This window comes from Taudactylus pleione, unplaced genomic scaffold (genome assembly GCF_031769625.1).
Source record: "Taudactylus pleione unplaced genomic scaffold, aTauple2 ptg000522l, whole genome shotgun sequence".
NCBI lineage: Eukaryota > Metazoa > Chordata > Amphibia > Anura > Myobatrachidae > Taudactylus > Taudactylus pleione.
Window position 1 is genome coordinate 2,830,014 of NW_028284924.1, and position 14,252 is coordinate 2,844,265.

Below are 14,252 nucleotides of genomic sequence, written 5' to 3' on the forward strand. Positions count from 1 at the left end.
TGTACAGCATGGGAAATGGCAGACATTACAATAGGCTCATCATCCACATCATGTACATTTTCTTTATAGTTGCTTAAGAGAGGGTACAAATTGCTTGTTACATTTTTATGGGTATTTTTGATAACTGTACTTGCACCTCCATCCACATAAGGTGGGGGTGGTGTGCGTGAACTGCTGGCAATACCTTCTGTAACGTTACCTTGCTGCACGTGTGCACCATTTTGCGGCTCGCCCACATTGCAATTCAGCGTCGCGGATGTATTCTCTGGCAATGCGCTCGCAACGCTAGTTTGCGTCACTTGCGCACTTTTAAGCCACGCATCCCCTTCATGCTGCCACAACTTTAAACATTCATAATATTTGACCTTTTTCTCTCGGGAGCGCATCAGACTGATGTGATCCCGGACATTATCTAATACATCTTTATCAAAACTACCAATTCTGGGAAACGGTCTAACACTCTTCATCGTCATTTTAAACCATACATCACAATACCTTATTGCATAAGTACCGTACTTATAATACGACGGGCCGATCCAATCGGCGCTTCCATTAGCAGCACATCATTGTCTAACATCTCTATTGTTTGCGTGGCTCCCATTCTGAGACAACTCCTACAGTTTTCAATAAAGATTTAAACTAGTGAAAGACAGTCAAGATACTTTCACTTACCTGCGAACGTCTTGGAAAAAAGGCGTATTCGCAAACTTTATGGAGGACTTCTAGATGCTTCCACTCACCTACGGAAGTAAAGGCCGCTTCCGCTCAGCAATCCCGTTTTGACTACCTTTCAACTGCTAGGGGGCAGCAAAGTACCCTTTGTGTTCCAGTTGATTTCGTCCACTCTCCCACCAGCTCACAGTCACAATCTAGTCAAGATTATGTGGTTCAATTATAGTGTTCAAATGAGCCTAACAGATCACACACATTGATTACTGAACGCTATAATCACGCTGGGGGCCGAACCCTAACAAAAATAACAAACCATACACCTGCTTTGTGTAAAGTAAACGGTAAGCTGCTACCGAGTCACTAGGCAACTCCTGCGCCTAGCACTTAAGGGTCCTACGATACCCTTAACATTTAGGTCCCGTGTTACACCCTAAACAAACACTCACAGTTACACACTTTTTTCCTGCACTGAAAAATACACGTTAACCCAGATATTTAGCAACAATTGATAATGTAAACTCAATGGCTTTGTTTAAACATGTCGCAGCACAACCGGAAGTACAGATACGCTGTTGTGTGACCAGTCGCATACACAATAATGCAACTACCACACAACCATATGACAACCTTTAGCTGCATACACAAAAGTGCATCTTTACTGTGCGCAAAACTGCGACTCAGCCGCGTGTTCAATACTGCGGCACCCCTTTAAATATTAGGTTCTATCAACAAAGGAAAACAAACTTTTTCCTCTCTTGTCCCTGGATTCTAGTCAGCGTCTATGGCTCACACGAAAACGGGTAGCGATTTCTCAGCACCGAGCGGTTGCAGGTAAACCCTGCATGTGGCCACTCCACCCTTTGGTGAGATATCGATAACCATATGTGCCGTGTGAGTGGGTAAGTGACTTCACTACGAGCCCCCAACTAACGATACTGCCTTTTTGAACCTCTATACACCCCTGCCTATACCTTCTGATATCCTGCCTATAAACCTCTAAGGATGACACTATTTTGCGTACGCAGTTATAAAGTAAATAAAGACTCCAGACCTAGAACATGTGGTTCTAAAGCACAAAGTATTATTCAAGTAAAAGTACAGTCAGTTACACGCTAGTTATAAGTACAATTTAGTGCAAAGGAATTATACAGACCCAAGTACAATTATACATACGCAGCGCTCTGGACCAGATGTAGGCATCAGCAAGAAACCCCTCGTCAATCAGCATTCAGCACGAAGACTAGAAACCCAGGGTCAGAGCACACATATTTATACCCCCCCAGAGATAGACAACACAATAGAGAAGATTGTTGCTAATACCATTGGTCCTAAAGGAGAGGGCATATGTTACAAGGCATCTAACAGGTTGGTTCAAATAGACACAGTCCAGCCTCTAACAACTGGTGGTCTCTGGTTTCCCGGCTCATGCAAATCCATATAATGTACATTTTGTTGCTTGAAGTCTCTGCGGTCCATAAGTTGAGAATGCATGTTGCGATCTCTACATCGATGTTACCGGAATACTGTTGAGAGAGTACGCATCAGTACAATACCAAACATGGCTTATTTATCACGTATAAAACCTTAGTTACAAAAATGTGCATACTTGAATCTTATACCTTAAAGCTTATGGAACCTTGTATGTGAATATGTAATGTGTGAGTATGTGGGGTTTGATGTAAAGACGCTAGTTAACTCGGGGCAGATGTGTGTGCATGAAGCTAATATTCTGCGTTTTCATACAGGATCTTATGCATTCGCTAGTATGCGACTAGTTAACGCCGCAATTGTGCGTATTAATGTGTGTATGAGAAATGGTGTAAGATGCAATCGCATGATGGTAATAGTAATATCACCACATGTACTAAATCTAAAATGGTGCTTGGGCGGCCATTCGCAAAATGGCGTCTTGTGATTTCATTTCCAAGATGGCGTCTTGCGGCCAGTCGCAAGATGGCGCCACTGCGATTCAATTTTAAACTGATCTTGTCTCAGCCAATAATCCAGCTTCGACAGCGCCGATGACACTCCCATAACACGCCCATGCCACCTCCTCTTTTTGCGATCACTATATATGTACAATTCATTCTATTTTGTCATTGTTTTCAGCACATTTATCGCTTTTACATATAGCGGCACCCAAACATTATATCTAATAGCAATTACATTTATTACACATGTATTGCTGGGCGAGTGTTGGGTAAAATGACTGAGTGTTGGGTAAAATGACTGAGTGTTGGGTAAAATGACAGGGGTAAAATGACTGAGAACCAGGATTGCAGGATCAGACAGAAATAAATATGGTACACAAAAGTGTATAGGTTGTATCAATGCCACTTTTACTATCACTTTTGGACCTCCTCTTATTTACAAATATTATGATTCATTCCCAAAATACTGATTATTGGATAATTATTTCTTATTTTAATAAATACAATACACATTGGGACAATCCTTATGACTTGTGTCACATTTATACACTATGTAGACATAAATGATTGGACACCCCCTGTTTCAGCTGGTTTGGCATGAGTCCGCTAGTTGTAATACATGGTCACATTAACGCTGAGAAGTATAGAGACAGTCTCAATAACTCTGTGCTCCCTACATTGTGGAAGTTCTGTGGAAACCACAAATGTTTTTATAAGGACGACAATGCCACCTGTCATGTTTCCAGGGCGACGCTGGACTGGCATACAGAAATTTTGGTAATCCGGATGGACTGGCCAGCTCAGACCTTAATATAGCACAGGTGCTTGTTGTTCATTCAGATATCGTACTGGTTATACATGAGGATAAGTACCCTAGTAACCCTGATAGTACACTATGGACATAGGGCCTGATTCAGAGGTGCACGCTATTTGCGTACGCTCGCTCTGAATCAGGGCATCCCTATTTTTTTAAATTCCGGCCTCCAGGCTGCTCGCACAGCTGTGTGACCACCCACAGCTTGTGCGAGTGGCCTGGCGATGGTGGCGATTATCGCGACCATCTGCATTGTGAGGAGACCCTTGTGGTAGGGTCTCAGCCTGCACAATGCCAAGTGGACTTCCAGCTCTAATAGAGCCGGACACGAGTGATGTCAGTAGGGCCGCCCACAAACGGCAGACATTCCTTCGGGAACGCATCCGTTTCTTCAGTCACCCCCCCTCCCACCTACAAAATGGGGCGAGCTGTCGATCAACATCGACAGCCGCCCCGTTTTGCTGTGAGCTCCGGAGCGAGTGACGGTCTCACTCGCTCCGGGCCTTGCACATGCCACGCGTGCACACTGGGCCACCAGCAACCCGCTTGCGAGTACTATGCGCAGGGGAGCCGAGAGGGAGGGGGAGCGGGTACTGATTACCGGGGCCCGGCCATACCAGGGGACCCGGGCTGTCTGCAGTGTTGTAGGGTTTTTTTTTCAACCAATTTTTTTTTCTAGAAATCCAACTTTATTAAAGCTCGGCAGGCACCGGGCAGCAGTCCCGGGGGGTGGGGGAGCGGTCCCGGAGGAAGGGGGGGGTTTGGAGTCCCAGCGATTGGGTAGTGTTAGCCCTATATTTCTCTCACTTGCATCTACTGTCGTGCCACGCCACTGCGGAGCTAGCGGTCTCACGATATGATGATGTCATCCATCATCTCGCGAGGTGATTTCTTCTCTAAGCTCCGTATGCTCAGGGCGGCGGGTGGAGACTATGAGGGACCGGCTGGGTGATCATCAGCGTGGGCAGTAGTGGTTGTGGCTGCAGCGCAGTCAGAGTAAGAGCTCGGAGTCACAGTGGTCTGTGTGACTGAGGGAGGAGCACAGGAAGCGCCACTGACTGCTGTGAAACTGTGAGTGACTTGTGCTGCAGCTGCTGAAAGCTGTGAATGTATTCTTTATCATTCATTTAGAAATATAATGCATCCATCACCATTAGTGTATGAGCTATGGATATAATAAATTATAATATATCATATATATCTCTATCATATATTTATGATATATAAGTTATATGATATATAATATACTGTATATGAGATATATAAAAAATATAAATTATATATATATGGTATATTATAGAGATCATATATTTCTATATATAACATATATATTTAGGTACATCTATCTAAAGGGTTGGGTATAGGATGCCAGTGCTCGGGATGCCGGCAGTCAGCATCCCGACAGGGTAGGATACTGACACCTATCAGTATCCTAACCCTCCCTCCACGGTGTCTAAACCTAACCTCCCCACTCCCTAAACCTAACCCTCCCCTCTTAGTTCATTACCCTTCCCCTAGTGCCTAACCCCTAATCCTCCTCACCCTGCTACTTGCCGGGATTCCAGCGCCGGCATTCTGAGCGCCGGAATCCCCAAAGTCGGTATTATGACCGCATCCCTATCTAAATATGTGTGTAATATATTTATATATATTAGTGTATGTGTGTATATATATATATATTTATATATTATGTGTATATACATGTGTGTGTCTCTCATATATATCCAAGGTCCAGCACTCGCTGGTTTCAATGAAGCTGCTTAACGAGTGCCATGCCCCCAAAATGCCATAGCCTCACCCCTTCCTGGGGGGGGGGGGGCCTGGAAGTTGCTGTACCGGGGCCTAGGATTTCTTTTGGCTCCCTGGCTATGTGCTCGTGAGCGGGTCTGAATCAGGCCCATAGTATATTATCAAGTCCACATAGTGTATAAAGATCAGAAAGGATATTCTTGAACAGTTTGAAAAATTATACAGATGCAACATTGTGTACCACTCTATTCAAATGATCTCCTATATTCATTGACCTACAGCACCTGGTAATCTCAGGAGGTCTCCCATCCCAGTACTAACCAGGCCCAATACTGCATAGCTTCCAAGATCAGGCGAGAATGGGCATATCCCGTAAGGTATGGCTGTAGGTATTTTTGCCAACCGGATAACTGTAAATGCCCAGGTACATGTACAGAGCAAAAGTAATTGTAGGGCTATCTCATATAAAAAGTCCACTTTATTAAATAAAACACTGGGCCTGATTCAGAGCTGCTCGTAAGCGGCCGCTCGTTCGCTCAGAGCGATGTTCGCACATCTGCGCATGCGTATGGGTCGTAATGCGCATGCGCCAACCAGTCATTGCGGTCGGAAATCGAGCGCTCGCAAAATAGCGAGTGCCTGCTAATTTGAGTGACAGGATGAGGCGTTTGTGGGTGGTAACAGGGGAAGGTGCCGGGGAGTGGTGAGCCAAACGCAGACGTGCCAAACGGTCAAAACGGGCGTTTTAAGGGTGTGCATAATTAACAAAGCAGCGTCATCGACCACGTCACTTGGTTGTTTCTTAGCCTGAACTGTTCGCATGATTGCGGTAGGATAAACCTACCACAAGCACTGCGAGCAGTTCAGATGCCTTTCGATGTACTCGATTAATCAAATAAATAGCGGAGATGACGTATGATGCGAGCGGCCAGGGGGCGTCTTTCCAAAATAGCGAGCGCATGTTTTCATTCATAGAGGCGTCAACAGACCGCAAAGAGCGAGCGCTCAATTTAAATAGCCGGCCCATTTTTCTGAACGAGCGAGTGCAAATAGCATCCGGCTCTGAATCAGGCCCACAGTTCAAAGAAAGTAATGCATATTTGTACTTTAATTGTTCCACTTGCAAATCGACATATATAATAGTCAGTCCATAAGAATCACATAATGTTATTCACAGAGCAGTAACTAGACTTTTTGGTGCCCTGTGCCAGAGAGAACATTTGCGCCCCCTCCCCCTATTTTTTAAATAGGGACATAAGATAGTGCACCTGAAAAAGGGCCATGGCCTCATGGGGAAGGGCCAGGGAAGAGATAGGGGAGGCCAGGAGATGCTGGGGATAAAAGAAGAAGAAGCTACAAGTGAGAATGATAATAAACAGGAAAATTGACAGCCCAAACAGTGCCCCCTGCCCTGCGGTTCCCTGTTCCATGGCACTGGTCGCACTACCCTAGTTACAGCCCTGGTTATACATATCTTAGTTCTTATAGAATTTTCCAAATATTGCTGATGAACATATTCAAGCATAGGTAATACACAATGTAAGCAATATCACAAATTGTCATATACTGATATCCCAAGAAAAAATAGGTAATCAAATTATTTTATAACAAGCATTAAAAACAAGCATATACTCTTTTCAAGTAGAGTTCCAGCATACTGATGTCCTTATGTACCATCTAAGTAAATTCCTCTAGCTCCAATCGTATCAATTGTGCATATGAATGTGTCAGCTGTGCAGACAAGTTTTGTAAATATTAATGGAATATGTGATGGATTGATAAACTCACCGAGACATGGTAATGCTTTCATGTGCTGTGCAGAGAATTAATTTCTAGTCCAAAACAGCTCTGCTATATAAGCAGCGTTCATTAGGCAATGGGGAGGGGTTGACAGAAAGAGGTGACATCGAGGGGAGAGAGAGAGGAAGGAGCATTGAGCAGTGCATTAGGATGAGCGCTGGAATAACTCATTACATTCCTTATATGCAACATTTCATATATTTCAAAAGTTAATGTAACACCCAATAAATAAATCTTGATTAAAAGTTCTAATAATGTGCTTTGGGGACTGACCATGTTAGTGCAATTGAAATACTGTAACTAGAAAACGGTCCTGCAGGGAATTCCACGTATATTTTCTGGTCATAGCGGAGTTGTTTTGATAAATCCTAATTGTGCTTCCTTTCAAGGTTGAGAAGGCGGAAGAGACAGAGTAGTATTTACTACAAAATAGATAACGGGAACAAACCACCTTAACAGAGTGAGTAGGAGGCAGCAGTAAATCCTGTTTATGATGGAAAAATGACCTACTGGAAACTATCATTTGTCATAATCTCTGAGACGTTCACCTGACACTTACAAGCAGATATACTGAAGTTAGTTTGCAGGAGCCATCTATTGTGCTTGATTATAGATAAAGACTATAATCTAGACTCACAGGCCAGATGTGATTCCTGGCCCTACTGGCTCTCTAGCTACTCTGGTAATCTTCTGAAAATAGCCGGATTACCGTCGGGTTCTAGCCGTTACCACCATGGGTCTGTCTGACTAATTTTTTCCACGAGACAACAATCCCTTACATACTAGCTGACATTAACATTTGTGCTAGTGCTAGTGTAGTGTACACTATAGAGGCAACTATATTAACTTTAATCACTATTAAACCAACAAAACAGAAATTGCCTATTTAACTTGCACAAAGTAAATTGCCATTTTATTGCAACAATTTTCAGCTCCCAAAATTCTGCTGCCAGGGACACGCCATGGGGGTTATGTAATAGGTTCTGAGATTACAGAACCGTCATGATTTCGTCAAGTTTGCAGCTAATTTAATGCGCCAACCAGCCTTATAACTGATTGCCGCTTTAAATTTAGCAGCATACTCACCATCAATATGCCAGTTCCGTAAGTGAATCTATGTAGGTTCATTTCAAAAACATAAATGTCCCCCTGAGCAATGCAAAAATAATCTTTAAGCTGACAGACACTTCTATTTGCGCAAGTGCACGTAGGTCTCTGCTCTGGCACGCAGTTTTACAGAGCTAGACACTGCAGAAGCATTTGTGCAAGGTGAAAGGGAGGAGCACTATATAGAATATGCATGCCTGTGCTCCTTATACCGAAAAGAGAGAATAATGTAATAAGGAAAGGGGGCGAAAAGGTAATTTTCAAAAGTCGTATTGAAAACACGCAGACGATGAGCACTTTGCTTGGCATGAAGCAGACAAAAAAAATGCATTGCCTCCAACCCCCTATATTTTGCAATTTGTAAATAACCTTAAAATAGGGATATTTACTAATATTGCCTACTAATGAAAATCCACATGAAAAGCATGGGAACCAATAAAACATTTGTTTTCATTGTCATTGTATTGCACTCCAAAGAGAGGGAATTACTCGTGGGTCCGATTCGTCAGAAGGAACACAATTTATTATAACAGGAGCGATCGCCCTGTCTCCTTATTCCAGGCTACTTAATCACATAGGGTGGCGACTCCGGTACAAATAGAGAGCGGACACTCTATAAGGAGACGTCCCATTGATCAGCAAGCCACTCAATCACAGCAGCTGGTTCAAGTGTAAACACACACCCGCCTCCTCAGCACAAGGAGATAGTCTATGTGATCATGGAACAATAGGCTTTAACACGTCCTCAATTGACACTGTAACAGATAAGACGTACTGACGATCACAGCACAGAGTTCTCCTAGCCGGCTCAGATACAGGTAGTCAGTGTTGTAGGGAGAACCTCGTATAGCTCCCAACGCTACCAAAAGGCTTGTGTTGTAGGATTCTTGCAATCGCTCAGAAGCCTGTGGGGGGTCAGGACTGGTTCATAGAGTCTCAATAAAATGTCTTTGATGCGTTTCTTTGCCTGTTGCAATTACGGTTTCTTCTGAAGGTAAGGTATATTCCAGTCTTTGTTTCTTCCTCCCAATCCGACTCATCCTACCGTCCACTCTGCCCTACCCCCCTCCTCCCGCTATGCCACTGCTTCGTTTTAGCAGCTATGCCTCCCCCATCACTTCGTATCAAACCATCTCCCCCCTCAGCTCCCATGCTTACCTCGTTTCTCTTCTAGGCCTGTCCCGTTTCCCTTGCAATGGCAGCCGCTGGTGGTGCACTGGTGCACGCCCAGTCATTCACTGTGCGTCCATTGAGATTAGAGATGAGCGGGTTCAGATATCAGAGATCCGAACCCACCCAAACTTAGTGATCCAAGCCGAGATCCGAGTTGGCTCAGGTTTTCCCGCCTGACTCGGATCTCAAAGCGAGGCAAAACGTCATCATCCCGCTGTCAGATTCTCACGGGTTTTGGATAGTTTAAAGGTTCCGGCTGTGGAGACTGAGTGAAGAGGATGCAAGTGAGGGGCTGTGCTGCTGCTGTGCATAGGGGCTGGCTGGCTGTTGTCCAATGCCCATAGGGGCTGGCTGGCTGTTGTCCAATGTCCATAGGGGCTGGCTGCTGTGCTGGGCTGGGCTGTGCCTGTTGTCCATAAGGGCTGTGTTGACTCTATCTATACTAGGAGCTGTGCTGCAGATAGAAGAGGGGGGCTTCAGTGGCTCCTGTGTTACTGCAGTCCATATGGGGTGCTGCAGTGTTGTCCAGGGGGTGCTCTGTCCATCAGGGGTGCTCTTCACCCACCCCCAGTGTAAAAAAACCCCAACAAATTAATAAGTGTTTTTTTCTGTGTGTGTGTGTGCGCGTTAGCCACACTTATCAGCAACTTAGCTGCGCAGGGGTGCTGTGTCCATCCAGGGCAGGGGTGCTGTGTCCATCCAGGGCAGGGGTGCTGTGTCCATCCAGGGCAGGGCTGCTGTGTCCATCCAGGGTTTGTTGTGTTCATCTAGGACAGGGGTGCTGTGTCCATCCAGGGTTTGTTGTGTTCATCTAGGACAGGGGCTGCTGTGTCTATCCAGGGCAGGGGCTGCTGTGTCCATCCAGGGAAGGGGCTGCTGTGTCCATCCAGGGCAGGGGCTGCTGTGTCTATCCAGGGCAGGGGCTGCTGTGCCCATCCAGGGCAGGGGCTGCTGTGTCCATCCAGGGCAGGGGCTGCTGTGTCCATCCAGGGCAGGGGCTGCTGTGTCCATCCAAGGCAGGGGCTGCTGTGTCTATCCAGGGCAGGGGCTGCTGTGCCCATCCAGGGGCAGGGGCTGCAGTAGCGCACGCAGGGGGGGTTCTGAGTACCTAGAAACCCCTCCTGCCAGGCCAGTCCATCCCCGCAGTGCACAAGTATTATTTGTTTTTTAAAGTGAGACAGAGAGCTTTGTCTCTGTCTCATCAGGCCGGTGAGGTCTGTGAGCTCCGAATCGTCAGCTTCCGCGTAGCCATGGAGATGGCTGAGCAGTGCAGGGGAGCTGCTGCGGCTGCAGCTCCTCCCTGACAGCTCCCATGTGCCTTTGAGCGCCAGTGATGTCACTCACTGCACTCCTCCTCATCTGCTCAAGTCCAGACAGCTTGTAATTAGCACACCCACAAAAAACATCACAGGTACCTGCCAGCTCTGATGGTCTTTAGTCCAGTGTGTGTAATGTGCAGTGCAAGGTGTCAGTGTGTAATGTGCAGTGCAAATGTCTGTGTGTAATGTGCAGTGCAAATGTCTGTGTGTAATGTGCAGTGCAAGTGTCAGTGTGTAATCTGCTCTGAGTGTCTGTGTGTAATCTGCTCTAAATGTGTCTGTGTGTAATGTGCAGTGTGTCTGTGTGTGTAATGTGCAGTGTATGTGTGTAATGTGCAGTGTAAGTGTATGTGTGTAATGTGCAGTATAAGTGTCTGTTTGTAATGTGCAGTGTGTCTGTGTGTAATGTGCAGTATAAGTGTCTGTGTGTAATGTGCAGTGTGTGTATATGTGTAATGTGCAGTGTAAGTGTCTGTGTGTGTAATGTGCAGTGTAAGTGTATGTGTGTAATGTGCAGTGTGTGTATGTGCACTGTATGTTTGTAATGTGCAGTGTAAGTGTCTGTGTGTAATGTGCAGTATGTGTATATGTGTAATGTGCAGTGTGTAATGTGCAGTGGAACTGTCTGTGTGTAATGTGCAGTGGAAGTGTCTGTGTGTAATGTGCAGTGTGTGTATGTGTGTAATGTGCAGTGGAAGTGACTGTGTGTAATGTGCAGTGTAAAGGTGCGTACACACTGGGCAATAAAGTGGACGACTGAATGATAACGATATCGTTATCGTTCAGTCGCCCACTTTATCGTCCATTTTTAAGCCCAAAAAGATGAACGATAGCGACGACGCGCGTTCCCGCGGGTCGTTCGTCATCATCGTTCATCGGGCTGACATGCAGGCCAACCTGACGATCTCGTCAGGTTGCTGCATGTCAGGGAATGGGGGAGAGAGCCCGGCGCTGAACGATATCGTTAATGATATCGTTCAGCGACTGTGCTCAATGTCATAAACGACATTGAGCACAGCCTGCCGGGGACACACTAGACGATATCGCTCAGGGAGCATATCGTCTAGTGTATACGCACCTTTAGTGTCTGTGTGTAATGTGCAGTGTGTGTACGTGTACTGTATGTGTATAATGTGCAGTGTAAGTGTATGTGTGTATAACGTGCAGTGTGTATGTGTGTAATGTGCAGTGTGTGTATGTATACTGTATGTGTGTAATGTGCAGTGTGTGTATGTGTGTAATATGCAGTGTGTGTATTTTTGTAATGTGCAGTGTAAGTGTCTGTGTGTAATGTGCAGTATGTGTGTAGTGTGCAGTGTGTGTATGTATACTGTATGTGTGTAATGTGCAATGTGTGTATGCAGGGCCGCCAAGAGCCAAGGCGGGCCCCGGTAATAGGGGGCGTGGCCTAATCTCGGGAGGCGTGGCCATGCCCCCTTGCCAAAAAATAAATAAATAAAAAAGATTTGCAGCGCCGTGTAGGGGGGCGCTCTGAGCCCCCTCAGCCCGGCGCAAAGCCAGGGGGGGCACGATCAGTGTGATCGCTCCCCCGCACAGGCATAGGAGACTGCTGAGGCTGCTACTCAGCAGCCACGAGCAGTCTCCAACTGCAGCTCAGCACACGCTGTGTGCTGGGCTGCTGTGAGGGAGGGGGGGTGGCGTCGGACCTGGGCCCCCGCCGGGCCCCCCAGGAAGCCCGGGTAGTCTGTACCCGCACCCCCCCTCTCGGCGCCCCTGTGTATATGTGTGTAATGTGCAGTATGTGTATGTGTGTAATGTGCAGTGTAAGTGTATGTGTGTAATGTGCAGTGTGTGTATGTGTGTAATGTGCAGTGTGTGTATGTGTGTAATGTGCAGTGTAAGTGTCTGTGTGTAATGTGCAGTATAAGTGTCTGTGTGTGTAATGTGCAGTGTAAGTGTCTGTGCGTAATGTGCAGTGTGTGTATGTGTGTAATGTGCAGTGTGTGTAATGTGCAGTGTGTCTGTGTGTAATGTGCAGTGTGTGTATGTGTGTAATGTGCAGTGTGTCTGTGTGTAATGTGCAGTGTGTGTATGTGTGTAATGTGCAGTGTAAGTGTCTGTGTGTAATGTGCAGTATAAGTGTCTGTGTGTGTAATGTGCAGTGTAAGTGTCTGTGTGTAATGTGCAGTGTGTGTATGTGTGTAATGTGCAGTGTGTGTAATGTGCAGTGTGTCTGTGTGTAATCTGCAGTGTGTGTATGTGTACTGTATGTGTGTAACGTGCAGTGTAGGTGTCTGTGTGTAATGTGCAGTGTGTGTATGTGTGTAATGTGCAGTGTGTGTAATGTGCAGTGTGTGTATGTGTGTAATATGCAGTGTGTGTAATGTGCGGTGTGTCTGTGTGTAATGTGCAGTGTGTGTATGTGTGTAATGTGCAGTTTGTGTATGTGTACTGTATGTGTGTAACGTGCAGTGTAGGTGTATGTGTGTAATGTGCAGTGTAAGTGTCTGTAATCTGCTTTGAGTCTCTGTGTGTGGGAGGGGAGAAGGGGGGCCGTCCAAATTGGGAATACAACTATACTTACACAATGCATTGTAAAAATGTAACTATCCATGTGTGGGAGGCATGTGGGTAACATATATATATATATATATATATATATTTATATATATATATAAAATTGTATACACATACATACATATGCAGAAACCTCCCCTTACAAATCCTACGTTTGCCCCTGGGCTGTGTATTCATAAAAGAAAACTGTCATACTGTAAGTGATAGCGCAGTATGTTATTCTTTTCTTATTCATAAAAAAAAATCTTGTGACACTGAAAGTGGAAACTTCACAATTTTACAATTTAATAACACACAGTTAGCAATAAAAATATGTAACTTTTAACTTCTTTCCTCAATCATGAATAAATGATTAGTCTACTCTCTACACGCCGGCTATAAGACCACAAGAACATGCTAAATAACTTGCATTATATATTAAACATCACAAACGGCTCAACTGAGATTCACATAAACATTTTCAAAATGTGAAAATAGAGGATATGGTTTAAAAAATAGAATAAAGCAGCTTAAACTGCGTTCTCTGATTATAGTGTCCCTACTCCCTACCCATGACCCTCTACCTGAGTTTCAGCGAGTCAGAGGGGCAACTCCATGCACCCGTATTCCAGAGTGCAGCTGCTCCTCCTGTAGCACAGGTCAGAAGATGTGTAGGGGGTGTGGTGATATGGACTAAAATGGAGCTCACATCCACCAAAGTGGACAATGAATCCCCAATCTAACTGGGAGCGAAGCTGTAATTTATACACAACACAGGATGGGATGACGATATAGGCGTGGGTGATGTTATAATCTGGGGTGCTGTATACATTATCTTCTTCACACAATATTAATTTGTCCACGCTAGAATCCACCATTACAGCTGCCTCTGTAATTTTTGCACATAATTGAAGGTAAAGGTCTTTCTCTTAGAATTTGTAGTTCATTTTGATGGACATCATCTTTTTCACATTTTGGGGAAGTAGTCCCAGGCTGATCACTGACAAGGTTCTCAGCTGTGCTGAAAACTCTTTCTGAGTACACACTGGAAGGTGGGCAGCTCAAGTAACGCAAAGGCAGTTTGTGTAAGGGCCTCCAAATTGCCTCTTTTTCCTGCCAGTAGTTCTTTACATCTCTTCAGATCTGTGTCTGTTGGGAAGACTAAACAAT

General features: G+C 45.2%; 1 protein-coding gene and 1 pseudogene across 4 annotated transcripts in view; both read right to left on the reverse strand.

Annotated features, from left to right (window-relative positions):
• Positions 1 to 14,252, reverse strand: part of KCNK12 (potassium two pore domain channel subfamily K member 12) — a 232,546-nt gene that overhangs the window by 168,248 nt on the left and 50,046 nt on the right. Inside the window, exon 1 of one of the 4 annotated variants that reach the window (XM_088450687.1) lies at positions 6,955 to 7,002. The exons of the other annotated variants lie outside the window; for them this stretch is intronic. Within the exon in view, the coding sequence (XP_088306813.1) occupies positions 6,955 to 6,976 (22 nt within the window). The 5' untranslated portion in view covers positions 6,977 to 7,002. Of the gene's footprint in view, positions 1 to 6,954; positions 7,003 to 14,252 lie in introns of those variants that run through there. 4 annotated transcript variants of the gene reach the window in all.
• On the reverse strand, positions 5,439 to 5,557 carry LOC148501285 (5S ribosomal RNA; annotated as a pseudogene).